The following is a 27,925-nucleotide window of genomic DNA, read 5'->3' on the forward strand; positions in this document are numbered from 1 at the left end:
ACAGCAGCGAGGTCTCGCGCCGTTCTCTCACGTCCCTCGGCCTAGTCCTGCTCGCCACATACCCTCATCGCCCCTCGCAGGCCAGGGGGTACCCACGAGACTGCGCTCTACTCCCACCACCTCCCCCGACCGCAATCCCTGGGGGGTATGGACCGACGAGCCGAGGGAAATGGAGACGGAAGCATGAGGAGCGACAGATCCGAGAGAGGGAAGAGAGGAAAAAAAAAGGAAAAAAATCTTGGTCCGCTCTGCCGCACACACTGCCGCTTGGTCCTCAGCCAACTGAGAGACTCACTCGCGGTCCCATGCGATGGTACTGGACATCCTTTGGGGGACCGCTCAACGCTCCTCGGCCTCCTGGCGGACGGGAATGGCTCCACCGGTTGAGGGCAGCCGGCAGTGAGTCCCCCATTCCCTGCTCCGCCCCCATCATGGCCGACGGCAACAGGCTCCAGCCCACGGTGAACGGGAGCGACTCCTCCGCTCCCTCTCGGACGGCAGCCACCCCTCCTCGACCCAGGAGCACAGCAGCGAGGTCTCGCGTTGTTCTCTCACATCCCTCGGCCTCGTCCTGCACGCCACAGTCAGATGGTCTACTCTATTGTGATTGATCTACAGCTTACAGTGCGTTAACAGCTATTACTAAATCTGAATTTCAGCTCCAGAGGCTTCCTCAGAACTTGATACACAGTTATACGAACAGTAACGATGAAGGCTTTATCGCAGCCCTCATCCTTTGGAAGTGCATGCAAAGTGGAATAGCAGCTCTAAAAACACCGTCTTCTTGATATATTGACAAGAATCAAACTCTACCAGGCCTCAGATACAACTGTGTTTGAGGGCGGGTTAAAGTAGACGTTGTTCGTGGACAGCCAATGAAGACCATGCATTATGCAAATTTTGTTACATCATAACAAGGGGTGTAACGGTTCACAAAATTCATGGTTCAGGTTGATACAACACGGTGTCACGGTTCGATACGTTTTCGTTTCGATACAGCAAAAAGAAAGAAATGCCAGAGAAATTTCATTGACTTCAAAAAAATTATTAAAACTTTTTCTAAATAAGTGAGTTCCCTTTCAAGAAAGCTCGAGCTGCGTTGAGACGCGGCTCTGCGTGATTGCGTCGTGAAGCACGTGTATAATCAGTCCAATGGAAGAGCCAGACGTCATAGGCGGGTGACGTCATAGACCAGGAAGCTATAAAGCACACCAGAAAACAGACCGCGACAGCTTCTGTGCCTTCAGCAAGCGGTCTGTGTATTCTGCCCTTGTCTTATTTATTGTTGTCTGTCAAGTTGCAATATATATATATATTTATATATATTATTATTTATATATATATATATATATATATATATATATATATATATATATATATATATATATATATATATATATATATATATATATATATATATATATATATATATATATATATCAGCTTTTTGGTACTATTTGGGAGTGGAGCATGCCACAGTCAGTTCTCGAGTGGGCTGAATGTGAGCATTGCGAGAAGCTGGCTGTGAGGACGCTCCGCTCCCGCCGGGCGTTCTTCGAGGAAGACGGTTCGGTTTGCGCTCCCCGCGCGGGTCCCGCGGTTGCCGAGGCACGGCGGCGACTCGCATTTTTGGACGGATCTGACAGCGGGGGTTGGGACAGGCTCCGCCCTATCTCGTACCTGTCAGATCCAGTGCTGGCGATTTCCAGTTCCGAGGAATTGGTATCGTTAGTGTTTAGATTAGAAAAAAGAGAACAAAACAAAAAAAGATATTAAGAAAAGGCAGATTTTTGAGTTTTCAATAAATAAATAAATAAGTCAGCTCATAACTCTGTTGAATAAAGAGGAGCTTTACAAGGAGGTTTATCTAGTGCTGTTGCTAGTTAAATATTTACTGGCCAGCTGAACATTATGAGAGTGAAAATTAAAAGAGTTTATTAGATGAAATATATCTAAAAACAGAAAAACTCTATCTCAGCCTCCTCGTTGGGGACTGCTGTTTCTCCCTATCTCCACACTGAGGTGTCGAGATTTTGGAATGAGCCGGTTTCTATTTTATGTGTTTAATGCCCAAACGTCTAACTATAGTAATGCTTTGGGTATTAAGTATCATGGTATGACAGTGCCTCGGGTTAAAGAGACGCTTGCGAGCTTTCTCTCTCCCAAGTCGGAGTGATCGTTTTTAACCCCGACGCTACCCACAGCCATCTTAAATAAATAAATTTTATTAGGCAGCGGCCAGGATGAGGACATGGATGAATGTGAGGATGTCGGCACTGACGCTTTTCGAGAATTGCGACGTGCAAAAACAGATAATCTATACTGGGGAGGGACGGTTTTGAGAAAACGTTTCTCCTCTGCGTCCTCTGGGGGGCGACTCTCTGAGGAGGGTCGCAGCACGGCCAGTTCGGTTGTTTTCCTGCTGGTGTCCACGGAGTGATATACAGGTCCTTCTCAAAAAATTAGCATAATGTGATAAAGTTCATTATTTTCCATAATGTAATGATAAAAATTAGACTTTCATATATTTTAGATTCATTGCACACCAACTGAAATATTTCAGGTCTTTTATTGTTTTAATACTGATGATTTTGGCATACAGCTCATGACTGCAAGATCTGAGGACTGTTTTATCTCTAAAATAGCTTGGACAAAGAGGAAGCCCTGACGCAGAGGCTATCAGGCTTCTAAGGGTGGTCCCCTCCGGGGTAGGGATGGTTTTGAGAAATCGTTTCTCCTCGGCACCCTCTGGGGTGCGACTCTCTGATGAGGGTCGCAGCGCTGCCAGTTCGGTTTTCCTGCCGGTTCGCCGTTCAGAGCACCAAGGTGTCAGTGTCTCCAAACGATCCTCCGAGGAGGGTCGTAGAGCAGTCAGTTCGGTTTCCCTGCCGGTTCCTCGTTTCAGGGTGCCGAGGTGCCTGCTTTTTCCAATGATCCTCCGAATAGGGTCGTAGGAACTAAGCTTTTTAGAGGTAGGCAAAATCTGAGGATTATAAAGCTTAGACAGGAAGTCTTGTCGCAAAAAACAAGGCTATCAGGCTTCTGAGGGCTCCTCCGGGGCAGGGACGGTTTTGAGAAATCGTTTCTCCTTGGCGCCCTCTGGGGTGCGACTCTCTGAGGAGGGTCGCAGCGCTGCCAGTTCGGTTGTTCCCTGCCGGTTCGCCGCTTCAGGGCACCGTAGTGACTGTTCAACCAAATCCAGAGGCCAGTCTTGAGAGACTGGTTCCCCTAGTAGAATTTCTGGCAGCGTGGAAACTACTGCCACATATTTCTCAGTGGGTCCTGCACACTATAGGAAAAGGTTCAGAATTCGGTTCTTGTCCGCCCAGATTTCTATGGGTCCTCCCCACTGTGGTGGACCCCGAGCAGGCTTTGGTTATGAAGCAGGAAGTACTGACACTTCTGCAAAAGGAGCTGTAGAAGTGGTTCCTCCTCCTGGCAGACAGTCAGGGTTTTACAGCCATTACTTCATTGTTATGAAGGAGGGGTTGCGTCCTACTCTAGACCTGCGTCATTTAAACAGCCGGTTTCAGAATCTTAAGTTCAAAGTATGCTTACGCTAAATATGATTGTGGCACAGACTCAGTCCGAGGACTGGTTTGTCACAATAGACTTAAAGGACGCTTACTTATCTATCCATCCTCATCACAGGAGGTTCTTGAGGTTTGCTTTTAGGGGCGAAGCATACCAGTATGGTTCTTCCATTCGGCCTAGGTTATCACCCCGCACCTTTACAATATGTGTGGATGCAGCTCTGGCTCCTCTGAGATTCCAAAAAGTGTACTCCTCCCAGCTCAGAGGACCACTTTTCTAGGTGTAATATGGGATTCGACAGCATGCAAGCACGTCTGTCTCCTGCACGTATTTCTGCGATTCTCAGCCGTAAAGAATGTAAACTAGGTCAGTCATTCACTGCAAAACAGTCTCTGAGACTGTTTGGGCTCATGGTAGTTGCGTCCAACGTAGTTACTTTTGGCCTTCTGTACATGAGCCCCCTGCAGTGGTGGCTCGGGACCAAGGGGTTTTCTCCGAGGGGAAATCCGTTTTCGCATGATCAAGGTCACACGGCTATGCCTTCGTGCCTCGGTCATGTGGAAGAAACCTTGGTTCCTCACCCAGGGCCCAGTGCTGGGGGCTTCTTGTCGACGCGTCACACTATCGACGGATGCTTCCCTCACAGAATGGGGGGCGGTCATGAGTGGCCGCTCGGTGAAAGGTCTTTGGTTGGGGCTCATGGCAGTTGCGTCCAACGTAGTTACTTTTGGCCTTCTGTACAAAAGACCCCTGCAGTAGTGGCTCAGGACCAAGGGGTTTTCTCCGAGGGGAAATCCGTTTTCGCATGATCAAGGTCACGCGGCTATGCCTTCGTGCCTCGGTCATGTGGAAGAAGCTTGGTTCCTCGCCCAGGCCCAGTGTTAGGGGCTTCTTGTCGACACATAATGCTTTCGATAATGCTTCCCTCACAAGTCGGGGGCCATCATGAGTGGTCGCTCGGCGAAGGGTCCGGACAACACACTGATGGTCTCATATATCAGAGCAGATATCCTGTTGAGGCAGGGGCTGTGGCCCGGGGAATTGAAACTTCACCCCAAAGTGGTGGAGCTTCTTAGGGAGAACTTCGGTCAACTCAAGTCGACCTTTTGCATCGTTTGTACAATGCATTGCCCTTTGTGGTTCTCCCTCACGTATCCAGCTCCGCTTGGACTGGACGTGATGTATTAGCTGTGGTTGACGCTACACCTGTACGCATTCCCGATATCTTTTGCTCCTGGGAGCTCTGGAGTTATGGATACTGTGGGCTCGGCCTCTGAGGGGGCCCAGCTCATAGATTCAGGTCTCTCGACTGAGGTCGTGGAGACCATACTCCAGTCCAGAGCTCCCTCCACGAGAAGACTAAATATGCATTGACATGGAAACTGTTCTCTGCCTGGTGCAGAGAACGCCTTCTGAATCTTGTTTCTGCCCTGTTGGTACAGTACTTGATTTCTGTAATGAATGTTTCTTTGCTGGGTTATCTCAGAGGAGAGATCCTTTATTTCGTCTTCTCCGTGGTACATGAGGCTGAGGCCTGCACGTACTTGGATTTGCACCTGGTTTGGTGGTAGTATTTCTTCACCCCAGGTCGGGTTGTATTTCTTAGTTCCCTACTAAATGTGCGGGTCATTTGTGCTCCAGGCCTTCTGTCCTCCACCTTTAATACCCCAGATCAGGAAAAACTTAATCTGTTATGCCCTGTCTGGGGTTTGGATGCGTATGTCCACAGAGCTGCTCAGTGGCGTATATCAGAACAATTATTTGTCTGCTTCGGGTAACTTAAGGTAGGTTGCCCTGCATCCAAACAGATAATGAGCAAGTGAGTAGTTGAGGCTATCTAACTTGCTTATGAAGCGGCCGGACAGCCTTCACCTATGGCTGTTCAGGCCCATTCTACAAGGAGTATGGCTGCCTCTAGGCTTCAATTTCGGGGGTTTCCCTTCAGGACATTTGTAATGCGGCAGGCTGGTCCTCACCACATACATTTGTCAGATTTTATGACCTAGACCTCTCCACTCCCGGGGCTAGGCTTTTTGCTTCTTAGTGTGCGCAAGGACTTCACACAGAACGGGTATTTCTCATTATGGTGTAGTGGGTATAGGGTTCCCACCGCGTCTCAACGCAGCGTCTCGTTCCCTCTCAGGGAACCAGGGTTACATACGTAACCTGAGACGTTTTTCTACATCATGAAATTTTTAGTTTTATAAATGGGGGTAATCTTTGAAGGATGAACAAATAATGTTTGGGTATCCCATTAAAAATAACATTTAAATATGATAATAGCCTATTTGAGTTTTGAAGTGCTGGAAAAAGATGTGTGACGTACTTGAAAACATTTTACTATTCCTGCCAAACTTCCATGGTTAAGGTTACTACATTAATTCCATGGTGAATGTTGCTGATCTGAAGACTTAAAGCCTATAACTAGTTCATTCATGGCACAATGTTTCTCCTGGTTTGCATGTCAGCGCTGTTTGATCCGTTAATAACAGAGAAATTTCACTAGATCTTGCAGCAATGTTATTACTTCAGTGACTAATTCAAATGCTTTCTTTTCTGGATCTCTTAGCGCTGTATTAACAGTGTTGCTTGATCAAGATTGGTCTAAACTGATAAACGGTCCGTGAAGAACAAAATAATGAGTATAGCGCAGTTTTGTTCCGCTTTCATTACGTTTGCCATTTGATGTTTGGCAGCTAACAGCTAACAGACTGCTAACAAAATTTTGGTCGCACCGCAGGAAAAATGGTCCAACGAATCATTCGGTTTGTAATGCGTACTGAACTGAAAGCCTTTTGCATTTACAAACAGATATGCTACACTTTACATGAAAGGTAACTCCAAGAATCCAAGAATCCGGCTGGCACCTTGGTTTCTTCCACATCTGCCTCGTAGAGAAGACATTTGGTTTGCGCTCATCTGTAAATGCTTTGTTAATTGATGAGGAAATAGCTTTAGTTGTTTTATTTAAATTCACCAAAATTTTGGTCGCACCGGCAGGAAAAATGGTCCAATGAATCGTTCGGTTTGTAATGCGTACTGAACTGAAAGCATCGTACCGAACGGTTCAATACTAATACGTGTATCAATCATTACATAGGTTTGTAACAGGAAGTAAGACTTGAATTGCTGACGACTCGTGGCTAAACAGTCAGGATAAAGGTTAACAACAGGAATTATTTCTAGAAACCTTCCTGACCTATTTACACAATAATAATAGTTATTTTATGTGATTCAGGCTTTGGTTTTGTAATGTTTTAAGAATTATCTTGACAGTAACGCATATGTCTTTCCAAGTAATTCAGATATTTAGAGCAATTATATAATCATTTTGTTTTTTTAACCTTTCCAAGGGACAAGACATTTCTGAAATGATGGCATAATCATGTTGATTTGCAACTTTGAAGTTTTCAACAACAAAAAAACATCTATGTGTGCCATCATTAAATAGTTGGAGTTGTCAATCTTAAAATGATTGCAAGACTCCAAGAATCCGTCTGGCACCTTGGTTTCTTCCACATCTGCCTCGTAGAGAAGACATTTGGTTTGCACTCATCTGTAAATGCTTTGTTAATTGGATGAGGAAATAGCTTTAGTTGTTTTCCTTACTGTGAATGTCACAGAGACAAATCAGTGGAAAGCTCTGCCCTTTTAGAAATCATATTACTGAGAACCTTGATCGCTTTATTTAAATGAGGGAACAAAAACAGATGTATAACGTCAACCCGTCTGTGTCTGCAGTAGTGCTACCCACAGCTCATTCCTTGTGTCTTATTTCAGCTCCAATGTGATCTTATCCAAAATTCCTCGATCTAGAGCAAACAAATGAGCAATCAGCAAAAACCCAAACGTAGAATGTAGCAAAACAAAATGAGCCTATTATAACAATGCAGACTACATGAATCCAACTGCCTGCTGATCAACACAGACCACATTCCAATCCAGAGAGATCCACTTCTGGATCAGCATTTCCATGTGCATGCCAGGATAAATACCTGTTTTTACTTCTTGTGCCAGAGGGAAAAAATATGCATCTGGGTTGATTTGTAATGTCTGGCAAGTAGTGAGCCATGTTCCACCCTCTACGGAAAATTGGGAGCCACTGTCTTTTCCTGACTTGTGCCCTTTGAGTGCTCTGGGGATTTAAACCAAATCTGCTCTCAGAGTTTTGCAAAATATTTTCATTTCAGGCTGCAATTTTGTTATGTTTATTAAAGAAATTATCTTACCATTTGGCCTACACCCTCATTCCACAGTCTAACTTCATTAGAATCAAACTTTATTAAAGATTATTTATCCTCAGTAAGTTGACTATATTAAAAATAATAAATTTTTATTCCAAGATGTCTAACCCTATAAACACAGCGAACTCAAACTTAATAAATAATATTAATTAATATTAAATGAATAGCTGAAAGTTCTGTCAACATTTACTTTTAATTGTATGGAAAAGAGCCGTTTGGACATGCTGCATTTTGTGTTCCACAAAATGACATGAGGGTGAGTAAATAATACATTTTAATTTTGACCTCTTCCATGTTTTTAAACATCTGTTTATCAACTATTCCTTTATATTAAAAAATAAACTCCAGTTAAAAATTCAAATGAATATGTCTATATTTAAGACCTGCACGCTCTTGGCACTTATAAAACGCATCTTTGAGCACATCCTTGATTTCCAACATTAATGCGTTTTTGTCTTGCAGATCTTGATTGACTCATTTGGTGCCCCTTTCAAAACATAGTCTGCTCTCAATTTGCAGGCTCAGTTATCCGCAGTTTGACATGGGAAGAGTGGAAGCAGCATGAGTGGGTTTAAAAAAAAAAAAAAAAAAAAGCTTTGGTCGCTGTCAGAGCTTTCAGACGTGGGCTTGGAGAGTGAAATCAAACAGAATATGGCTACATTCACAAGATTATTAAGTGAATGGGAGAATAAATAGTGCTATGGAAAATCTGTGCTGTAGCTATAAGTACTCCTGGTTGACATTTCTGAACACCACATCTTTAAAATGACAAAGAAAATAATTACGCTCTTAATCCATTTTAACGTTCCCTGTCAGTAGTCCTATAATGAGCTTCTCACAAGCAGAATCCCTGTCTAATGACATAATGAGAGAGACTTGGGTGGTTCAAAACTTCAACTTGAGCTCATTGATGTGGCTGATATGTGACCCAATTTTATGTTGTATGAATCAATCAACTCCAAGCTCTTTGCTGTAAACCTTTTTTTTTTTTTTTGTGCTACTGTCATCTTTATTAAAGAAAAGCACCAACCACAGAAAATTAAAAATAATACTTGAAACCTCCATTATAATTTAAATATTTCAGCAGATAACACCCAAATCACTTCATACACTTAGTATTGCAAATTTGCATTAATTAAATGGCATATAGGAAAGACTGGGGCTAGTTGTCACACTCTTGTGATTTTTTTGTATAGACACATACCTTTAAAGTATTGGCTACAACATTCTATTTTTCCACCAAAAAAAAAAAAGATATAGGTCATGGAACAGATTTTTTGACAGCAATTTTTTTTGTGCTTCATTACTAAATAAAAAAAACATTAAACAGCCTTTTATGGGCTTTTCAGCTAAACTTGCATAGTAAAATGATTATGAGGCCCAAACCAACCCATAACATGTCCAAAATGTAAAAGGTAACACAGATATTTTTCATTTAAAGCAGGCAACAACTTGTCCCACCTTGTTCTGAGAACTGATCAGTCCAAATATGTAGACCTACATATTTTACTACCATATTACACATAATCTTGCTTAAATTTCTGTGTTGATTTATGGTGGAGTCTTTTGTAAAACTTTTTTATTTTGTAAACTGAAAGGTAATTAAATCATATTGCTTCAATGCATATTAAAGACCAAACATTAGTTAGCTATTCGGTCTTTGAGAAGAAATAGTTGCTGGCACTTCAACATCATGTTTTCGCTTGCCTTCTTTAATATCACCATAATTTGTTTTTGCTGTAAGTCAAAATTCAAACCACAAGTGTGGAGCCACTCTAGTTTGCCAGGTTGAAAAAAATTAAACAAACACAGACACCTGTCTTCAATCTACAAAAAACAAAATGGTTTACTGAAACATTTGATATGTTCAAGGTCAGACCTATAGAGAAACCCTAATGCTGAATGCAGGTAGGCTATCTGTATTTATATCACTATTAAACTGCTAATCATTTTTGAATTATTATTTAATGTATTAATAACTATCACGATAAGCCAACGTCTGAAATTACTCAAGTGTTAATTTGTAATATAGGCTTAGACTTGCTAAGACTTTTATTTTCTCTTTAACCCATATTCTTAATAATAAGCTAATAATAATAACAGCAGCATCTTTCTCTCAAAAACATGCACCTCAAGCGGTAAGAGTGATTCAGAGTGGGAGGGGTTTAGGCTAAAATCACCGGCATGTTTCCCTCAGAAACACACTGTAGGCTACTGAAACGACTGATCCGAGCGCGCGCGTCTGATGGAGGAATGTACCGCCGCGAAACTATATGAATATATCAATCTGAAGAAAAAACCGACATATTATCCTCGTATCACATTATAACCTATGTGAACTGCTTAATTTTTTTCTGCTAATGAAGTAAAGATGACCAGGCGCGCGTATGGAATATATGGATATGACGATGCACCCTTTTTCTTCTGCGGTCACCAGTTACTCATATAGGCTAACTTTGTAGTCTTTGTTAAACATCGTTTTAGTTTTTTAACAGTAATTTACTTTTTTATTATTAGTTAAAAGTAAAATTAACTTTGTTTATTAAATGAAATACTTGTTTTGTTTACAAAACTAGTCAATTTTCATGGTTTCTGACATTTTAATCCCAATGGATATTCTTTAATAACGGTAAGCATTGCATTGGTCTTCACTGAGCTGTACAAAGATGCTGTGTCATAGGAACTTGTTGCAACATGCATGCAAGTTATTTTTATCTTTTCTGGATTTTTAATGCATCCTCAACCAACTAAATATGACTCACTGTTGTTTTCTTCAAGAGAGCTGTTGATTCCAGGACGAAAGAATAACATTGAGAGGTCAAAGGCAGGCGAATGAACCTTGAGGAATGTTTTAAATGTTTTGAGGCTGCAGGAGCCTCTGTCAGGACATGACTGTTTGTTTCTCTCAGTTGTAAACATTTGGTGTGGCCCTGAATATGTCTCCCCTACTTTAGCTTAAATTCTTTTTGAATTTGGGGGGTGAAAAAGAGGATTTAGGTGAAAAAGAAAAAAACATGTCATCTGTGGTTGCCAGAAATTTACTGTGACAATGTTTTTGATATTACAGAATGGCATATTGGTATGTTTTACAACTTACAACTATCAAGTGATATGACTTGAATCTTCCAGTCTACTTAAAAGCCATCAAAATCATTTTTTACCCTTAAATGGTGATTTACCCAAATATACTGAAACCACCATAATAATAATAATAATGTATAGAAAGCCACGTGATGAATCAGTTCATTGTTAGTGGCCTGTCTATGAATATGAAAATGTATGACACCAAACATGTTTTAGCCCTCTGATAACAAAAATAAGAAGAAACAAAACTAAAATAGAACATAATCATGTGATGTGTCATGCAGGGACTTCTTGGTTATTTTACTGTTTTTCACTGTATATTATATGGTGATTCATATATTTCTGACTTACAAAATAACATACATTTGTAAAATTACTATAAGATATTTTACGGCCTTTTACAGTTTTTCTCTGTATATGATAATGTAACTTACAGCTTATCAGTAAACAGGATTTTTTTAATGTAGCATTTTAGCATTTTGCAGTCTTTTTAAAAAATGACAAATATTTGTGAACTGTTGCTGCATTATATGATGTATAATATTCACTGTATGTGATTGATCTGTAAACAGAAAAAAAATTATGTGGCGGGACAATGCATTTTACACAAAACTGGATAAAAATGTGTTAATGCAGTGTTAATTTCAAAGATGATTACTAAACGATGAGGTCACGTGATAATGGCTTGAAACTTTATCTGGGAATAATGCTTACTGTCTTTAGTAGGCCTATTTGAGCAGCATAGAGTGTATACATATTCAGTAAGTAGGGTAGAAAGAGAGAGATTTTACATTTTAAATGCATATATTTGCTAAAAGTGAACTGTCATATCAGCATATCCCGCTTATTTTGCAAGATGGAAGTAAGCTATGTGAATGTGCAAGACTTCTGCTAGGTAACTATAAGAATGACAAAGTGCAGTATGGTGCAGCTTACACTACAAAGTTCAAACCAGTATGATTATGATTACTATAATAAATTAAAATAATATGGAAACAAACAACAGTTTGCAATATTAAGCAGACTGTTTTGTACAGCTAAAATATTTGGAAGTTGAAAATAGCAAACATATGCTATGCCTAAAGCTAACAAAAAATATTTGCTAATATCCCCATTAAGTTATTTAAAAATAATATAGCCTATATATATTTATGAAACGTTATTTCTGAATGTTCTCTGAACGTTCAAAACGTCCAGTTAAAAAAAAAAACTTGGTTCTACGAACGTTAAGAGAGCATTCCATTATCATTTTGCAAACATTATGGAATCGTTACTTTTCAATGTTCTCCTAACATTCTGAAACAAGTAGCCTACATTTCAAAAATATTACACGAACATCCAACTAAAACTATAAATAATGTTTTTTAATGTTTCGAGAACATTATTAAAGTCCATAACTTTGAATAAACGTTCTATTAATGTTACTGGCACAATGTTTGTTCAAAACTTTGAGAGAACTTTGCCAGAACGTTCTGAGAATGTTCCCTGTTAGCTGTGTACATGGCCTTAAATTTAACACTACAATCATTCAAATGATCTGTTCTAAGATATTTCTCCACTCCTCCAACAGCTCTACATGAAGATGGGAGCCCCGCAGCTAAACACTCCACTGAGTTAGCCATGCATCACAGCAATTCATCAGGCAATGCGCCACTCAATCCATTTTCCAATCACAGTCAATGGGAAGGACAGGCCACCTCTCCATCACTTGCCAATCCCGAGAATGTCACCTCGGAGAAACCGATCCTGCACGGCCCAATAGCTGCGATGTTGTCAATGACCCTGGGGATCCTGTCTAACATTGTGGCTTTACTCATCCTGGCAAACGCATATGCCCGTCTACGTCGACGATCCAGAGCATTTCTCCTGTTCGCCGGCTCTCTAGTGGCCACAGACTTTGTGGGACATGTCATACCTGGTTCAATAGTCATGAGGATGTATCTTTCTGGAGGTGTACCCTCTGAAGAATACAACAGGGCGGACCCATTATGCCAGTTTCTAGGGGGCAGCATGGTGTTTTTCGGACTGTGTCCGCTCTTTCTTGGTTGTGCCATGGCAGCTGAGAGGTGTTTGGGTGTGACAAAGCCGCTACTCCATGCTTCACTGGTTACGACTGCAAGGACTAAACTCTCTCTGTCTATCATCTGGTTTGCAGCTCTTTGCGTTGCCCTTCTGCCCTGCTTTCAGCTGGGTTCATACACCTACCAGTACCCTGGAACCTGGTGTTTCATTAAAGTGCTGGAGGATACTGAGAAGGCAGACGTAGCTTTTGTTTTGTTGTTCTCAGGACTGGGGTTGACATCGCTTGCTATTGCTTTGGTCTGTAACACCATAAGTGGACTGACTCTGGTGTTAGCGAGGATACGAAGGAAACCATGTAATCGTCGATTAGCTAAATCTCATGATATTGAGATGGTGGTACAACTTGTGGGCATAATGTTCACATCTTGTATCTGTTGGAGCCCCCTTCTGGTAAGTATGAGCAATGGCAATAATTCAACTGCACAAAGGCAGGGGTTTTCAACTCTGTTCCTCGAGGTTAACTTTCCTGCAGAGTTTAGATCCAACCTTGATCAAACTCACCTGACTGTAACTTTCTAATAATAATGAAAACAATGATTAGCTTGTTCAGGTGTGTTTGATCAGGGTTGGAGCAAAACTTTACAGGAAAGTTGAGTCTACAGGAGCAGAGTTGAGAACCCTTGCTTTAAGGTAGAATTATTTTAGAAATTTAGAATTTAAAAATAAAAAATTTGAGCAAATGCATTGAAACTCATTTATGCATCAGAGTAAAAAACTAAATAAAAAGGCTAATACAATTTTATATCGCATAATTATATTTCACACTGTGACTTTATATCTTGCTGTAGATTGTAAACCCTAATGAGATTAGACTACTCAAATGATTTGAGGAAACTTAAAGAAGTAATGGTGCCTAACAAAAAAAATCAAGTGAATTAATGAAGGCATACAACACATGGGTTGTTTATGTCCAGTATCTGCACATAAAAAAACAATTGTTCTGTCCCAAAGGTCATATATGCTTTGCACTAATACTATGCACTATGAACTCCTCTGTTTAGTGAAATTTAAATCTGCGACAGTTGAGAGCATGAAGTGTCCAACATTCCTCACTTTATTTTTGCATAATTAAGTGCATGCACTTTTTTCTTTTTGGAATTGACAGTATGAAACATACTACTCACAATATTTATACCAAAAAAATGACGTAGAATTGTATAAATACGCAAGCTGGGACACACCTAATATTTTAAATTGACTGGATTATAGATTACTTGGACCTTAAAGGTAGGGTAGGCCATTTTTTTTATAAACACTTTTTGTAATGCTTGTTGAAACTTTCTTCACATACTTTTAGCAATCAATAATAAATGGTCTAAATATTAAAGATGCTAGCAATAGCTACAGTGGCTTTGAAAGCATGAGATCCCACCCTCCCTTCAGAGCGTCTCCAAAGCTACACCTCCTTCAACACACATGAACGCGTCGAATTATTTCCTAATATTTTGTGAAATCATAATCCTTATGATGTTTTGTCTTTGACTCTTAACTCTAGATTGTTGGCCTAATTACAGTGAAACAGTCGTATGAGGGCTCTATTGGACATGACCTTGCCTCATATAAGACCCTGATGATAATGGGGGTCCGAATAGCTTCCTGGAACCAGATACTGGACCCATGGGTTTACATTCTTCTCCGCCGTTCCATCCTCCAAAAGATTTACCTCATCACCAAACGTCAAACAGACTTTAAGGAAAGCACATTTCGCTGCTGGGAGATCCATTCTTTCCCCAGCTCAGAGAAGAATCCTGTCAGTAGACTTTGAGTCTGACTGTACATCAGTAAAAAAAACACGAGGCCTACTTGGTCAAATACCATTGAGGATCTCAGTGGTCCCCTTTTATTTCAGCATGTGGTGCGCATGTTAAGAATGCATTCAAGCAAATTTGCATAAAGATAAATAAAGCATGAAATGAACATTCCTTTTACTCCTTATAGACCGCTAATAATCAGGATTTGGCTGGAAACATTCATGCCAGTATAACAGGGAACAGTAATTATTTGCTGTTTTGGTCCTTCAGTTAGTAATTGAAGCATCAATTCAGCCAGTTTTGTAGCTTAAGGTATAGGACAGTATTTTCATTTCTCATCAGTTGTTCCCCATGATGACTGTCCTGGGCATGAAACATGACAGTGACAAGTGGCACTAAAAATATATTTAAGTATTTGTTTTACTGAAAAATAATGTTCACCTAATGTTAACCCATCATAGATTTTATATACCATGATCATCAATAATATATTAACTGTGAGGTAAACTCATGTTTCCCTTATGTTTATCTTGCATATATGTTTCTGTGTAAAAAATGCTCATGTGAATAATTGTTGTGTATATTATAGTATAATTTATTTATTGTGTTATCCCTCCAATTTTTTGGAGGCTTGTTGTATTTTTACATTGAAAAGCATTATACTAAAACAAGACAAATTACTGTGTGTGAATTCCATTTCTGTTGATAAAATGAAACACGTTTTTATATATATATATAAAATGTTTTTACTTCATAACTAATTTATGGAGCACACTAAACAAATCTGCAAGCTCAAACTTAATAAAAATTAATTAATTAAGAAACAGAATATTCAAAAAGCCAGAATTATAATACCCAGTACTGTAAGTGATCAGAGAGGCATTTCTTTACTTAACACCGATTAAACATGTTATTTTTAAGTTGTCACATAACCTGCCATTAAATAGTTTAAAATAGGCTTTTCAGCAAACTTATTCAACTATTCCCTGGTTTAACTTAAGCCTAGTCGTAGTCCCCTGGCCAGACTAAAATGCATGTTTGAGCTGTCTTCACTGAAAGCAAAAGTAACATATTTTATATGTCAGTGCCATTGTTTTGTCTCAAGATCCAGAATTATTTTTTTTCTCTAAGGCACATTTCTAAAAGCTACTTAAATATCCTAATTTTACTAAACCCTGCTCCTGACTTAGTCTAAGCCCTGTCTGTGAAAGCATAGGCCTATGGTTGAAATCATGTAAAGTAAAAAAGAAAAGAAAAACCCGAAAATGCCTCAAAAAGTACTGGCTAATAGTAATAGCTAATAACCGTTGTTGTAGTTATATCTGCAGAGGGCATATTTTATATTCATACTGTTAAAAACACATTTTGGCGTAAAGGCAGCAAAGACACATTCATAATTCAAAATAAAATAATCTCTGAATGCAGTTCCATAATACTTCCTATAGGCGTAGAGAAATTTGACTGCGCATGCCCTGTGGAGGTCAGCGCGTGGCCCGGAAGTTGAGCATTTTCGCTTCCATTGAATAAACTGAGCGAATGGTGAGTAAAATAAATCTGTTTAGATTTGTAGAGAAACACACGGCCACGCAATATTAAAGTCTACGTGATCTTAAAGACGTCTTCGAGTTTTTATTTACACTAGCAGCTGTGCAGGTAAATATGAATGGTTGTTTCACGTCGTGCGTTTAACCAAATGACTCGTTCGTGCGCGTGCTAACGTGCTTCTCCGATAACGAATGTTTTGTTATGACGTGATAGATGTTTTATATTGAATACATGTTTTATTATTGTCCTTTGTAGTGTTAAGAAGTTGTAGTTTTAATAATAAATCCGCCAAGAACGTTAAACCTTTTTAGAACACCAAAGAGGAGCATTTATATTCACTGGCTTGTTAACGCTCGCGTGTTATTATGGGTTTGTATTGTTTGTCAACATTGTGCGACTTGTGTGCAGATCATTGTTTGAAGGATATGGCTCAAATGGGACATTTTCAGAGGCGGAGGGAAGGACCTCTTCCACCTCATCCACCACCCTCCTGGGACGAGCACCAGGCCTATGAGGAGCTGTTATACTGGGATAATCTCATGCAGGAGGGTTACCGCCTGCACCCGCAGGACTACGACCGGTAAAACACCTAGTCTATTCTTACAGCTAAACAGGCTTGGAATGTCCATGGAAAACCTGTTAGCACAAAGGAATTTTATAATTGTGATTTCCCCCAGCCACCCACCCCCCAACCAACCCCAAACCCAAGATTTGTTTTTTCAGTTTTCTTTTAAATAAATAAATAAAATCCAAGTTTTGTCCACCATTCACAAATATCTGGAAAGATCCTGGTGACAAAAAGATGGGAACCCTCTCTAAATCCACTGAGTGGTATCTTGACACTCTGAGCTGCATAAAGATGCAAATAAACTAAATTCAAGTTCTGTTGCAGGTATGAAGAGTTGCGTTATTGGTATGACTGCTTGTGTTATGAAGAAGACCTCAGGCAGTACAATGATTACATCGTTGAGTACAGGAAGTGGGAAGAGGAGAACGTGCATTCAGGGGAGGTATGTCACGCCAATATATACAATATATTCAATATATACAATGCAAATTCATTGTTTAAAGAATATTTATTAGAACTCTTTAAAATACTAGTGCTTTATTTCCAACATTTGTTTGCATAAATGAATGAGAAACATGAAAGTGCAACTGCAACATTTTTATTCCAGTGTCATTAATTTAACACTTGTGTTACTCAGCCGCTTCCACCAATGAGGCCACCGCCTCAGCGAACGTTTGTGAATGAGGATCGCTATATAAAGGCCAAGCACACAACGGTGTACCCATCAGCAGAGCAGCTGGATGCAGTGCAGAGCATGGTGTCTCATATGGAGTGTGCCCTGAAGTCCGTCTCTGATTGGTTAAATGAAAAAGAGAGTAGTGCCGCTGATACTGAAAGGTATGGGTGTTGGTCATAGAAGTCATCTGCCCTAGTGCATTTAGACTTTCTTTTAAAAGATATAGTTCATCCAGAAATGAAAATTCTCTCATTCTGTAAGTCCATATAATGACATTCAATGTCTTTCGCTTGTTAGACAATTGAAATCCACACAAGGCGATTGTGACGGTTATGCATACAGCCTCAGTAGACTTATCAATGTCTTCTCAAGCGAAACAATATGTGTGTGTAAGAAAAGTACAATTTCTTTTTGAAATTGAAGTGGTGGCCTCACATCCTACGTGCTCCTGCACAAGCTTTACGACGCACTTATGTCACCCGTCACAACGTCCCTCATGCGAACGCTCGTATGACCGTAGACCGATAGCATTGATTTATAGTTGAAAACCGTTTTACCAGTATTTTTGGTACACACACCCCTGTTGTTTCACTTCAGAAGACATTGATTCATCCATAAGGTTCGTATGCAGTCCCGGCGCCAGGACAAACGATTTGGGGGGGCTTTTACAATTCTTAGGGGGGGGGGGGTACTGTTTCTCTCGTGCCCCATATTGAAAAAAAAAAGATAATTATTTAGTGTTAAACTAGTTAACACTAATCTGCGGCGTGCTACGGATGTGACACGGCTACCGAGCTCATCGCGCCCACTCTAGTCAATGCTTGTGTTTACACCATGGTTTACACCAACCGCGACGCGGCGTTTCAACAGCATCCCAGAAACGGCTCTCCGCACCGCTTCACTAAAGATAGGTGCTAAGTCTATTTTCAACGGACGCCGCGTCCAAGCCACACCGTAAATACAAAGTAAAAAAACACTGTACATTTTAAAATAAACACCCTGTAAGGACTCCCAATTGTATTGCACACCAATATCCTGGGTAGAAACCATAGACTGTAAGGTAGAAACCCAAAAATCAAGAAAAATCACATCGGACAGGCAAATCACATGGTCTCGCGCATCCAGTCGCGTTGCTTCTGAAATGCTCCTGGTGTGAGTTGGCACCGCGTGGAGGATGGAATAAAGTCTTGTCGGAGCCGTAATGCACTGCAGACCTGTGCAGTGTACAAAAGGGCCTAAAGTAGAGAACTGTTCAGACGGTTCTAGATTATAGTTATCTTATTCATAAGTGTTTAGAAAAACCCTGCACGAACGCTCAGTCACATAATCATCATTCAGATCACCGCTAGGGGGGCTTGAGATCATCATAGGGGGGGCTAAGCCTGTTTTGTAAGCCTGTTTGTATGGTTTACTGTTACAATCGCTGTGGTGTTGTTTTTAAAGCATCAAATGAATGGTAGTTTCAATGTCATTATATGGACTCATAGAGATGGATTATTTTCCTAGAAATCTTCATTTGTGTTTATCTGAAGAAATAACGTCATATACATTGGGGATGGTATGAGGGCGAGTAGAAGAGAGAATTATCCCTTTAAGCTATTGCAAGTTACTTTATGTACAGTTTTGTTAGAAGACTCATGCTTGCAGTCCATGCTGTTTTCCCAACAGTGATTCACCTCAAAGTAAACTGCGCGGTGTTTTGAGAGTGGGCCTGGTGGCTAAAGGACTCCTGCTGAAAGATAACTTGGAGTTAGAGTTGGTGCTGCTCTCTAGGGATATGCCCACCAGTTCTCTGCTCAGGCTGATCTCGGGAAAACTCTCGGAATTCATAAAGGTTTTTCTCACCCTTTTTTATTCAGTGCTATCATTATATAAGCATTCATTATCAGTACAATGAATGACTGCAAATAGCTCTGCTTGTGTTTCAGTAGACCCCTTAAGAGGAACAAATGGCATCTTTCTGCAGAATGTATTCAAATGTAGGAAAAAGTTAAAAAGAGCTAACAACAACACTACACTTGTATTGATATTTGAAAGCATTATAAAATTGGTTAATGTTTTCAATAAACATGCAAGGGGCAATGTATCCACTACCATTCAGACGTTTGTTGTCAGTAAGATTTTTTTTTAATAAGAATTAACACTTTTATTCAGTAAAGATGCATTCATTTAACCATAAGTGACAAAAAATAACATTTTTTTTACATTTTCAAATAAATGCTGTTTTTAACTTTCTATTCATCAAAGAATGCTAAAAAAGAATGACATCAAGCTGTAATGGCTGGTGACAATTCAGCTTTGCCATCAAAATAAATTACATTTTAAAATGTATTAAAATTGAGAAGTTACTTTAAATTGTAAACATTTCACAATATTGCTGTTTTTATTGTATCAAATAATTACAGCCTTAGTGAGCATAAGAGTCTACCAACTACAAACTTTTGAATAGTGAATGTATAGAACTTTTCAAGTGTCTGATTCCATGCAAGGCGGGTTGTTATAAGCCAATATTTATGAAAAAGTAAATTGACATGAACTTTGTCCTCTCGCTTTCTTCGAAAGGATGTTACTGAGGAGAAATACGTCATCACACCATCTATCCAAGAAGCTGCTATTATTGTTACTAGCACAAACGAGCCCATGCTGAAACTGAGCATCCATCTGACCTCGCCTATGGTCAGGGAGCAGGTTGAAAAAGAGGCATCTGGAGGTATGATCTCACACTTTCTTTTTAGGACCCAAAAGATCTTCAGTACCATCAGAAGAGTGAAAATAAAGGTCCTGCAGGACAGTCCTGCTGCACTTAATTGTTGGATGCTGGATAAGTGGTGATTCTTTCTGAGCCAAATACTGAATGCTTTCAGCATTTTAAATGTACAAGTATTGTCTTCGTTACTGTTCAGCATTTTACTGTTGAACATTGAAACTTCCGAACGTCACCTCTAAAGCGTTACGAAGGGTTTGCATTGCAGCAAAAATTAGGCAGTAGGCTTAGAGTTTAAGAGGTGCTTGTCGATTGATTTTTTTTAAACATTTATTCTACAGTGGGTAAGCCATTGTTTTTAGACAATTTCAGATAATTGCAGCTAACTTAATTTTATGTAGCAACTGTTACTTGTGCTTAATAAGGTGTAATCTGTTTGTCTAGAACAGGTTTCACATGTATTTTGCTGCAGTATTTACCCTCTTCACATCTGAATTCATTTAAATTAAAGTATTGCTTTTGTTGCCTGTGGTTGCAAATTGACTCTCTCAACCAAGCCTTCTAGTTTGTCAGTTTTAGGGGCGCTGGACTTTTGACCAACTGGAAACTCTCTGTCTCGGAAGGGGGGGTCGCAGTTGGCCTGCAGAAGAAGAGGGTGAAATGTCTAATGAAGTAGAGTAGTATAAAGATGGTCATTAACCAGTGTTAAAACTGACAGGGCTGCATACTAGGCTTTGTGACAGGGGTGGATACTAGGCTTTCTGTTAGACTACTTCCTGAACAGTTCCCCCTCTTCCTCTTGCCTGTGGGCACTGGGACACTGCGTCTTCCCCCTGGCCAGATGACAGAACCCCCCCTTGGTCAAACTGTACCTTGTCTTCTTACTCCATTCGTCACTAGAACCGTGCGCGGAAAGCTCTCCGCAGGACGCTCTGGACAGGCAGAAATGCCTGGCTTCTCTGGCGTCTCTCCGCCAGGCCAAGTGGTTCCAGGTTTGCATCCCGTCTTTATTTGTCTAAAAGTCGACTTGTAACTTAATCTGACCTTTGACCTGGGGAAAATACATATTTGCACATTGAGCTTCTCTGAGAAATACTTTTAAAGGCTGTTTGAATATTGAAACGTCCATAAATGTTTTAAACTGAATTGCGTATAACCTGTTTCCGTTTAAATGTCAGATGTATCTTACCCAGGTTGCAATTTCTTCGTTCTTGGTCAGAAACTATAATTTGGCCAGATTGATCTGCTTAATACAAAACGTCCTCTAAAAAATATCTAGAAGTTCTTTCTAGATCCATAATAAAGTGTTAACAGGTTTGCTCTTTGTTGGGTTAACAGGCTAAAGTGTCCGGGGTTGAGTCGTGTGTCATCGTGATTCGGATCTTGCGGGACTTGTGTTCCCGTGTTTCAACGTGGGCCCCGCTCAAAGGCTGGGTGAGTCAATCTCAAACAACAAACAAGAAATCTTTGCATTTAGAAGTTGAGTGTTTTTATAAATATATATACTGGTCACATTTCTGAGTATGTCTCTTTATTCATATGTCTGTCTGCAGATTCTTGAGCTGCTGTGTCAGAAGTCCATTTCAACCAGCGAGAGGCTTCTGGGACCTGGAGAGGCATTCCGGAGAGTTCTAGAGTGTCTTGCGTCAGGGATACTAATGGAGGGTAAAGACTGAAATAAAGCATTGTCTAAGCATATTTTGGTGTGTTTTGAGTCATACTGAGCATGACCCTTCTCTTCAGATGGTCCAGGCATTTCTGATCCCTGTGAGCGAGACAGCACTGATGCTGGCGCTCATCTTACACTGCAAGAGCGAGAAGACATTACCCAGAGTGCCCAGGTGACTTGCAATCTTACACTATAGCTTGACTTTATTTCACAGTGTAGTAGTCTATAAACTTACCAAATGAAAATAGTCATTATTTATTTGGCCCAATGTCATTCCAAACCTATAGTGTTTTTTTTTTTTTTATTGTAGAACACTAAATTCTATACAGTAACTATTCTTTGTGACCGTGTTTGTCAAGCTCCAAAAAGGAAAAATGTAAATTTAGATTATTTGTTGAAAATCTTCACCTCTGCTGCAGCTCCCAAATATTTTCAAATAAGCAGAAGAATGGCGTCTAACCTAGTGAGAATTGTAGACGGAATTTTTAAATCAAGCTGTTGTTAACACTGGTGAATATATGGTGAATATATGAACTGTTCATAGTAAACTACTCTGTGACCTATGGAAGCATGTTTCTGCCATGTAATAAAAGAGATAATTGTGACTTTATCTTTTTATTCCCACAATAGCAAGTTAACATCTTATAATTTCTGACTTTTTTGAAGTCGAAATTTGCCTTTTGTATTTTGTTTTTATTCTGTGGATGGTCCTAAAGTGGCCTAATAAGATGGTTAATAAAGTTGCTACATTACATTTACAAGATTTCTAACATTTGAGAAAACACATTTGACTTTTTCACATTTAACTTGTTGCTTTCCTCCCACCCCTAGTTTGCATTAAGGCTGTCAGCTTTTGGGCAGCTTTACAAAGTTCTTGGAATGGACCGCCTCAATTCCAAAGCCTCTAGAATGCTCAGCGAACACAACAGAGGTACTAAAGCAACTTTTTCTGGTGTCCTAAACTGACTGTTTTCCTCTCTTTGAATTAAAAAGCAGTGTTTGCTTCTGTATCTGTAAAGTAGAAAAATCTGTATATGTAGAAAAGTGAATGATGCCATTTTTTTTTGAATAACGAAAAACAAAGATGGGTCACTGTTTTGGGTTCACTGAAGAGAGACCTTTGCATTTTCTACATGGTATTATGAACTCCTATATTTTCCATATGTCCGTTATCCTATTTAATGCTTCCTTCCATTAAATTAAATTGCAGTGGGTGATTTCCCAGCAAAGAGACAAAGGGAAGTTTATGATGCTGGGGATCTTGAAATGAAATCGAAATTTCCAAGAAAAGGTAGGCATCTAAATTTCAGTCTCTTTTCTTGCATCCCCTTTTGTTACCCTGCATTAATTTTATATTTAATGTTAGAAAATTATAGCACGTCTCATCTTTCAGTGAAATAAGACCTATATACCTGTACTTGCTCCTTGCAGAAAAGAGCGAACCAGCAAATGCCCTAATGAAGTTGAACCAGCTCCGGCCTGGGACCCTCTACAGATTGGCATCACAGACTGGGCCTGAACATGAACCTCAATTCACAATGGCTGTGGAGGTGGATGGGATAACGTATGAGGCTATAGGCCCTTCCAAACGCAGCGCCAAGCTTCATGTCGCCCAGAAAGTGAGTCTGCTGGTACTCATGGGACGTGCTGGCTGACTGCCAGATTTCTGTGCGCTTGCTTCGGATGTGTACGTTTAAAAAAACATATATCAGAAGTTCTGACTGATATGCATTTAAAACCAAAAATCAAACAGATGTTTTATTAGTTTTTGACAGAGTATCTGAGGCACGAGCTGTAATGGCTCCGCCTTCTTCTGGCAAGTAGGGCGGGGAGCAGCAGCTCATTTGCATTTAAAGATACATGCACGAAAACAGCATGTTTTTCCTCCCACTCAAAATTGGGCATTTACAACATGGTGTGATAAATTATCATCACAGACACCTTCTGGGGACACCTGAGACTTATATTAAAGTGGATCTATTATGCGCCTTTTTACAAGATGTAATATAAGTGTGAAAAATGTATTGTAAATTTCAGTTGTTGTCTATGCAATGTTCAAAACACACAGGTGCTGCTGGCATTAGGTGTGCCCTTGCCGTCTGAAACTAAACCTGCTGATGAAAATAAGAGCCAGTCTGTTGCCGTACCTGCAGCCGCTGGTTCCGATGAAACCACTCCTTCAGGGTCTGATGACGGCACTGAGGTTAGCTTCCAAAGACTGCTCCTCCTTAAACAGCTTTGGGGTTTGATTTGTTTGTACACTCTGGGAATTTGGTTTGGCATGATTGGTTCCACTTCATCTTACAGGGTGGACCCATCCTCACCAAACATGGCAAGAATCCTGTCATGGAGCTCAACGAGAAGCGGCGAAGTCTGAAATATGAACTGGTCTCTGTCAAGGGACGCTTCAATGACAAGACCTTCACCATTGAGGTTAGACATGTTGAATAAAGCTAGTGATGATGGTTTACAAAGACATATTGGGTGGTACCCAGTGGGGAAGCAATGGTACAGTGTATGGTTACAGCAAAAGCGGTGCTATGTTTGAGTGTATTATAAACTTTGCTGTCAGAAAGGTTTTTTTGAAAGAAAAAGAAAAGGAAGCATCAAAAGTGACAGTCCTTGCAAGAGATTTCTATTTCAAATTAATGCAGATCTTTTGAATGTTCTAATCAAAGAATTCTGAAAAAAAGAAAGAAAGAAATGTATATGTATATATATATATATATATATATATATATATATATATATATATATCACTGTTTCTACAATAATACTAAGCAGCAAACCTGTTTTCAACATTGACGTAAGATTTTCTTGTGCATCAAATCTGCATATTTGATTTTAGAAGGATATGTGACACTTAAGCCTGGAGTAATGATGCTGAAAATTCAGCTTTGTCATCACGGGAATAAATTATGTATAAAATGAATAAAAATTTGAAAGGGGGGACATTTTAGATTAATCCATCAATTACTAAAAAATCAAAATAATTAATGTTAAATGTAATTTTATATGCCCTGCATACCTTTAATGGGGGAGAATAGAGGCTATAAGAGGCTAAAAAAGAAAACTCCCAAGTTTTTAATCTCAGATGCAGTTTATGCAACCTAAAATTACAACAACAACAAAACAAACAAAAAATACAAGAAAATAATTTGGACAGTAAAATGACATTATAGTGCTAAATATATTGGGAGTTTTGGGGGGGGGGGGGGGTTTACTGTTTTTTGTACCCTGCTGCTCAAATGAAAAAGCAGGCAATATATGTACTTTAAAATTATCTGCAACAGAAAACAAATATATAAACTCTAAAGAAAATATCAAAAAAAAATATTAGCAGTAATTCATCAATGGTAGATCGACACAAATCGCTCGTCATATGTCCAATAATTCGTTATTAAAACAGAGCTTTTTTCCCTTTTCTCTAGGAACCCAATCAGTCAAAGACAACTTGAGCAACTCAACAGTATATGTTATGTGAATAAATTGTTTCAATAATTTCCATGTTTCAAGCGTCTTTTTTAAAAAACATATATTCTTAAAGATACACTGAAATTGTGTGTAGCTAGAACTTGTTTTTTTTAATATATTTTTGGAAATATATAATAATGAATGACAGAAGCCTGAGATTTCCTACCAAACTCGACAGCTCTTTATAAATCACTTATTACAGTGACTCAGTATTATAAGAACACCTCTTCCCGTTTTTATTTACCATATGAAGCTGGAGATGCATTGTAAAGTGATTAGGAGGCATGTCATATATATATTTTTTTTTGGTATGCCGTAACTTTAATTTAAAATACTTTTATAAAATATTATACATTTATGTTTGCATTCACTCGTGATAAACAATGCACTGCAGCAACAAAACCTATATCCTCTATATCTTTATATTCCTGTCATTCAACCCCCAGTTCAGACTGTAAGCATCTGTGCAATCATTCTGCAATATATTCTTATTTAAATTAAAATAAAGTTCCTTCCGTTGCCCTCAATCCCGTTTCTCATGATGATTTCCTTGAATAAGCATGAGGACAGTACTGCTGCTAAAATCTACTCCTTTGACATGTTTTCCGGCTGATCTCGCTTTAAACAACTTTCAGTTATGCTTATTTTATGTGCATGTGTTTTTCCCTCTTTTAGGTGGAGGTTGATGGCCAGAAATTCCAGGGCTCTGGATCAAATAAGAAATTAGCCAAAGCCAACGCAGCGCTTGCGGCTTTAGAAAAGCTCTTTCCAGAAGGTTCTCCTGCAGACCCACTCAAAAAAAAGAGATTCCCTCCTATGGTAAAGACAACATGTTTTCATGGAGCTTCTTTTAGCCTTTTGTCTAATTTTATTTTGTCCTCTTGTTAGGAAAATATATATATATATATATATATATATATATATATAATTTTTTTTCTCTTTAGGGCTACGGTATGGCTGGAGTACCTTACAATGCAGGCAATCGAGGTAGAGGAAGAGGCAGAGGTAGAGGCAGAGGATTCAACACTGGCAATTTTGCAGGTACGCTAACATTAAATGCTTTAGGCTCCTCTTGCTTGTTAGTTTCTTTTTAAAAAAAAAGCATCTACCCACCGAGGCATGGTCTCTACAAGATCCTGGCATCTACAAGTATCTGGCACCGAGATGCTCATACCTAGTCGCCTTGCCATAACAATTTGATCCTTGTCAAAGTCTCTCAGATCTTTATTCCTGCCCATTTCTCCTGCATTTAAAACATTTATTACAAGAACTGATTGTTTGCTCACTGTCTCAGACCTTAATATGTGGCCTTGTTAGGAGATGATCAACGCTTCGCCTGTGACTTGTCATTATAGGCTATAGGTTCCTCTAATGTGGATGTCTACTGAATAACTCTATCCATTTGTCTCTTCAGGCTCAACCACTACTGCTGGACTGACCCCAGCCATGTCTGTCACCAACTCCAGCACACCTATGATTCCCCATGAGGACCCGTCTGCAACCGCTGCCATCAGCGCGGCCACCTACCAGGCTGTCCCTCCACCAATGACCGGCTATTATAATCAGTACTCCCAATCCTATTCACAATTCAAAAAACCTCTCAATCAGGGCCAGGGTCAGATCCAGAATCAGAATCAAAACCAGAGCAAAACAACAAATCAACAAGCTCCTCTTGTTGGACCAGACTATGGCTATGGATATCAAGGGACTGGCATGGGTATGGGAGGAACACCTGATTTCAATTATGCAGGTGAGTTTAAGTGCTGACATGCTGTGTAATAATTTAAGCCAGAACTATCTTAAACTCTTGATTTCTTCTCAATAGCATACAGTGGACCACCTGGTACAGCAACGTTCGGGCCACCTGGAACAACAAATCAGAGCTATAGCTTTACCCAGAGCGCCTACCCCAACCTGGGCGGCTACAGCAGTGGAGCCAGTACCACAGACTACACATACAGATAAATGTTCTGTTTGCTCTCCCAGCTTGAGGATGTACAGATGCTTTTTTTAAACAACTGAAAAGTCATTTCTGTAATTCTATAGCCTACTGAGTTGAAACATTGACACTCTAAACCTTTTGAGATTTTATACTGTTTGTGTTACTTTTGCTGTTTGAACTGCACCTCGGTAACTGAATTAGCATGGTTTTGATTCACCACTAGTTTCAGGAAATAATACATCAGGATGGTGGAAGTTATGTCTGTGCCTGAATGGTTGGTGTGACTCAAATGGGAATTAAGTGTCACATAATTCTGTTTTTCCCCAAAGGTATATTTATAGTCATCCTTTTATTTTGCCTCTAAAATGTTAGCAGGTTTTCTTTTGTTTTTGTTTTTTGGCTGAATGTGGACAATAGAGTGAAACGACTTTGTTGTTTACTTCCCTGAAACCACTCAAGCTGTTCCTTGTTTGGAGTTTTAAGAGGTGTGATTTGCGTTACTCAGTTTAATCTTGGTATCGTCTTTTTTGTAGAATATAGCTATTCACTGTTAAATAGGCAAGTGCAGGAAATGTTGTTCTCTGATGGTGGATGTTTTAAGTCATATATTTGACCTGTGCAGAAATAAACCTTTTTTTCTATTTTTAATTGC

General features: G+C 39.6%; 2 protein-coding genes across 6 annotated transcripts; both read left to right on the top strand.

Annotated features, from left to right (window-relative positions):
* The first annotated feature begins 10,059 nt into the window (after window positions 1-10,059).
* Window positions 10,060-15,206, top strand: ptger1a (prostaglandin E receptor 1a (subtype EP1)). Its single transcript, XM_077199995.1, has 3 exons — window positions 10,060-10,407; window positions 12,433-13,334; window positions 14,440-15,206. Exons 2-3 carry the CDS (start codon window positions 12,483-12,485, stop codon window positions 14,707-14,709), a joined length of 1,122 nt encoding a protein of 373 aa, XP_077056110.1. The 5' UTR covers window positions 10,060-10,407; window positions 12,433-12,482; the 3' UTR covers window positions 14,710-15,206.
* A 936-nt stretch (window positions 15,207-16,142) lies between these two features.
* On the top strand, window positions 16,143-27,921 carry ilf3a (interleukin enhancer binding factor 3a). Of its 5 annotated transcripts, none has more exons than XM_077199581.1 (19): window positions 16,143-16,234; window positions 16,649-16,820; window positions 17,133-17,250; window positions 17,446-17,645; window positions 19,153-19,318; window positions 20,047-20,194; window positions 21,089-21,180; window positions 21,527-21,622; window positions 21,742-21,853; window positions 21,932-22,029; window positions 22,689-22,788; window positions 23,068-23,148; window positions 23,289-23,476; window positions 23,926-24,060; window positions 24,165-24,290; window positions 26,007-26,150; window positions 26,276-26,372; window positions 26,746-27,081; window positions 27,157-27,921. In XM_077199581.1, exons 2-19 carry the CDS (start codon window positions 16,666-16,668, stop codon window positions 27,294-27,296), a joined length of 2,532 nt encoding a protein of 843 aa, XP_077055696.1. In that variant the 5' UTR covers window positions 16,143-16,234; window positions 16,649-16,665; the 3' UTR covers window positions 27,297-27,921. The 5 variants fall into 5 exon arrangements, with proteins under 5 accessions (XP_077055696.1, XP_077055694.1, XP_077055698.1 ...); XM_077199579.1 differs by having other exon boundaries at window positions 16,146-16,234; window positions 19,150-19,318; XM_077199582.1 differs by having other exon boundaries at window positions 16,179-16,348.
* The last annotated feature ends 4 nt before the right edge of the window (window positions 27,922-27,925 follow it).

Source organism: Siphateles boraxobius, unplaced genomic scaffold (assembly GCF_051911475.1).
Source record: "Siphateles boraxobius isolate OS27281-9 unplaced genomic scaffold, OSU_SipBor_1 41, whole genome shotgun sequence".
NCBI classification, from domain to species: Eukaryota; Metazoa; Chordata; class Actinopteri; order Cypriniformes; family Leuciscidae; genus Siphateles; species Siphateles boraxobius.

Excerpts from the sequence above, each read along its gene's own strand:
- ptger1a (XM_077199995.1), top strand. The coding sequence starts at position 12,483 with ATGCATCACAGCAATTCATCAGGCAATGCGCCACTCAATCCATTTTCC. Across the intron at positions 13,335-14,439 it reads TCTGTTGGAGCCCCCTTCTG|ATTGTTGGCCTAATTACAGT; the intron begins GTAAGTATGAGC and ends TCTTAACTCTAG.
- ilf3a (XM_077199579.1), top strand. The coding sequence starts at position 16,666 with ATGGCTCAAATGGGACATTTTCAGAGGCGGAGGGAAGGACCTCTTCCA. Across the intron at positions 17,646-19,149 it reads AGTGCCGCTGATACTGAAAG|CAGTGATTCACCTCAAAGTA; the intron begins GTATGGGTGTTG and ends CTGTTTTCCCAA. Across the intron at positions 20,195-21,088 it reads TGAAAAAGAGGCATCTGGAG|AACCGTGCGCGGAAAGCTCT; the intron begins GTATGATCTCAC and ends ATTCGTCACTAG.